This window comes from Psammomys obesus, unplaced genomic scaffold, assembly GCF_907164565.1.
Source record: "Psammomys obesus unplaced genomic scaffold, mPsaObe1.curated_primary_1811, whole genome shotgun sequence".
NCBI classification, from domain to species: domain Eukaryota; kingdom Metazoa; phylum Chordata; class Mammalia; order Rodentia; family Muridae; genus Psammomys; species Psammomys obesus.
This window is the reverse complement of record NW_026593286.1, coordinates 17,448,771-17,452,369: the sequence shown is the minus strand read 5'-3', so window position 1 is coordinate 17,452,369 and position 3,599 is coordinate 17,448,771. Positions and strand designations below refer to the sequence as shown.

Sequence of the window (3,599 nt, the reverse complement as noted above, 5' to 3'; positions counted from 1 at the left end):
ACACACACACACACACACACACACACACACACACACACACACACGCCCTGCCCAGGTTCCATCAGAATCCAGCTAGGGCATCAGCTACTTTAGGACACAGATGACAATTCCGTCCTCAAATCTGTCCCCCATCATGACCAGTCACTGCCTACTGCCTTGCAGGACAGGGCATTTCATCTACAAATTCCGAACCCTATGCCCGTGGCTGTGGCATATACCCACAGATACCCTATCATCTGTCCCCTAGAGGGACAGCCAGCCATGTGGTGCAGTGGTGCGAGCATGTACGTAAGTGCACATCGCCCCATGGGTGACATCCACAAGGAGGGGCCAGGATGTGGTTGCGGGATGCACTTGGGGTCAAACCTGACTCTGTTGGCCTCAGGACCCCAGTCTCACCCAGAACACAGTTCAGCACACAACCCCACGAGGATGTGAGAGGGAGGCTGGGGTTCCTGCAGGGGCCGGAGTAGAGCTGGCCAACACCTTCTTTGCCCAGGAAAATGCTAAGCCTGGGGTACCCAGCCAGGCTGCTCAGCCACAACAAGCACCTGCTTCCCTGGCTGTTGCTACTTCGGCCCCTGGTCAGTTTCCCACATCCAAGACTCACCGAGAAAAGAACAGGAGGGAAGTTAAAGGGGCTCTGGTGGACTCACCCACCTCCACAGACCCTGTTGTAGGCCCTGCTGACCCTGACAGCCCCTTCATCCTTGTGGAAGTGACCAAGACAGCCACAACTCTGCCTCCCCGCCCTAAGCTAAGGGGATATTAACCTTTCCCTCCTTGGGCCAGGAACCTTGAGTGGTTCCAAATTCTCACCCGAATTAACTGTGCCTGCTGCCTTCCTCTCTCTGCCACTTTCTCTTTCTTCGTTTTTTTTTTTTTTTTTTTTTTTTTTGCTGTTTGTTTTATTGGTTCGATGTTTGGGGAAGTTTGGGGTTTGAGTTTGGATTGGTTTTAGTTTGTTTGAGAAACTACCTCACTATACTGACTGGCCTTGGATTATAACCCTCCTGCCTCAGTGTCTGTAGCAGTGGATCACAAGTCTGCCACCAACGTCCCACAGTATATTTGCCCTTCAAGGACACCAGAGGTCCAGGTGTGACCTCCACGGAACTGGCTGCAGGGCCCTCCCACGTTCCAACCCACACCTTCCCAGACTCCTTACTGTCCCAGCTGGACTGTGCTCTGCCGCGCCGGCTGCCCGCATCCAGCCCGCAGCGCCCTACCTGAAGCAGCAGCCGCCCCCTCTGGGCTCGCACCGCACCCCCGGGCTCACACAGCTCGGGCCGCGCCGAGCCCGGCGGAGTCCCGGGGGTCTGCGGACCGCAGTGGGGCGCAGGGTCGAGCGCCTCGCAGCACACCAGGCTCACGGTGCAGCCCATCCGGCCCGGCGCCCGGCGGGCCCGGGGCGGGGACGCCGACTACCCGCGAGCCGGCCCGCCCCCGGCCGGCCCCAGCGACCTCAAGGCCCCGGGCGTCTGCGACACGGGGACGGAGGGCGACGCCCCCGGCCCGCCCCGTCGGAGTCCGCGTCCGCCTCCGCCGCGGCTCCGCCAGGCGGCGGGAGTGCGGGGCCCTGCGAGGGGCGGCGACACGGACTCTGGAGGCAGACGGAGGGGAGGGGACCCGAGGGCGCGGGAACGCAGGAGGGGCGGCGGCGGAGTCCCGAGGACAGGCTGAGCGGGGAGGGAAAGCGAGAGAGACAGCGACGGCGTGACTAGTTTGTGAGCGACTGAGAGGCTTAAAACCAGAGAAAGGAACTGACGGGACAGAGATGGTGGCGGGGAGGACGAGTGGGGAGGTGTTGGCGGGGACGGGGCGAGGGTCGAGCTCTGCCACGGTGAGAAGGGCGGGACGTGGAGCAGAAGGGCTTGGGGGTCGCTCTGCGCCCTGCTTACAGGTAGTTGCTCGAGCTTGTAAAAGTAGCTCTAGAAGCCGCAAACCTCGGCTCCCAGTCAGTAGGACCAGGTCCCCAGGCCAGCCTAGCCCAGAAAAAGGATGACCCTGGCATCTGGAAGCTGAGCGCTGTCACCGAGAGGCCACCCGACCCTAGCAGCCCACCTGGAGCTTCTTCGGGTGTTTCACTTTCGTCCCCGGAAAGTGGGTTGGGCTGGAAGGAAGGCACCTCAGCAATGACCGGGTTCTTGAAGCTGGCTGGGGTAGAGGATGCTTGGTGGTCGACTCTCCTCTCTCCCCACCTGTGCAGTTTCCAGTCCAGCGACGGAAGAGACAGCCCGAGACAAACGAGCCCACTTGGGCTTCAGTCAGCCTCGTTCCGCCATCTGCTGGCAACAAGTCAGAAAGACAGGCGCAGGTGCCCGAGAAAGGGGGTCCTTACAGGTGTAGTGTTTGGCCACCAGCTGGCCCTATGCCAGATCAGTTTGAGGGAGCCACCCATTCCGCCTCGATACCCCGGATCTTTCTCTACTACTTCTCCCTGGCCAGGGATTGGTCCAGCCCCCTCCAGGCTGTGCGTGAGTCACTCCACAGGCAAGAGAACTGGGAAGGGGTATGCAGAGCCCACAGTCACAGGGGACATACGCAGGCTGCAGAACCTCTCTGCCCGCACCCCAACCAGGCAGGCTTTTCCCAGGTGAGCACGGGGAGTCCCTGGGCTTGGGGATAGGGTGGAGGAATCCTGGGGAAAGGTCTGTAGAGTACTTCTGTCTAATCCTTGGTCTACAGGTGAGGAAACGGGGGCCTAAGAAAGTGTGAACTGTTGGAAGACACACAGTGAGTGAGTAACAAGTCCAGGATGGGACATTTTTCTTATGACTCCCAAGCCCCGCAGTCTATACAGTACTCTCCTATCCTCTCTCTCTTTTTTTTTCTTTCTCCTTTCCTCTCCTGTGATCCACTGCCATCGGGCTGTTACCCCACCCACAAACTCCACAGCTGCAGCCCGGGAGGCTGGACACCTGGGTTTTCCTCCTGGGCCCGGATCATCATCCTTCCAAGGCAACAGTGTCCCTCTCTGAGTCCCAGGACTATCTGGAGACAGAAGTAGAGTCCTATGGGAGACGGTCCTACCAGGCACCCTCCTCTCCACACCCAGTGCTGGGTTTACTCCCAACTCGGCACCCTCCACCTACTTCTGCCTTGCCTTTCCCCAGGGAATACAGATTTTCCACTCAGCTGGGGCCCTGGAAAGAATGAATGTGGGTCTCAAGACGATGACACCCTGCTGAGGTTCAGGGGCTGTCAAAGGGGAAAGGAGGCAAGAGTTTCCCAGCAGGGTGTCCCCATGGCGCAGGCATTCTGTTCGTGTTCACGTTCAGTAAGCAAATCGGAGTTCAGCCTATAGCTTTGTGATGCTGGATTAAGGTTTGTCCTCTCTGTGCCCACTCACCTTGTGTAATACTACATTCTGGAAGCTACCAAGGGGATCGAATGAAGCAAAGATGTCAGCAGTGGTTACGCTGGCCGACACCAGGGATGACCCAATAAGTGGGGGCCACATTCATATCTTTATAAATTGGCCCCCAAGAAATAACTGGCAGCAGAGCGATGGTGAAACACACCTTTTTCTTTTCTTTCTTTTTTCCTTTTCTTTCTTTCTTTCTTTCTTTCTTTCTTTCTTTCTTTCTTTCTTTCTT

At 58.1% G+C, this 3,599-nt stretch overlaps 1 protein-coding gene across 5 annotated transcripts in view; it reads right to left on the bottom strand.

The window, feature by feature from the left end:
• Tns1 (tensin 1) overlaps window positions 1–1,529 on the bottom strand; it is a 209,133-nt gene extending 207,604 nt beyond the window's left edge. For 3 of the 5 annotated variants that reach the window (XM_055616888.1, XM_055616889.1, XM_055616890.1), the window contains exon 1: window positions 1,230–1,528. In XM_055616888.1, the coding sequence (XP_055472863.1) occupies window positions 1,230–1,385 (156 nt within the window). In that variant the 5' untranslated portion in view covers window positions 1,386–1,528. Of the gene's footprint in view, window positions 1–819; window positions 832–1,229 lie in introns of those variants that run through there. The other 2 variants (XM_055616887.1, XM_055616892.1) reach the window with 2 other exon arrangements.
• Window positions 1,530–3,599: the final 2,070 nt, after the last annotated feature.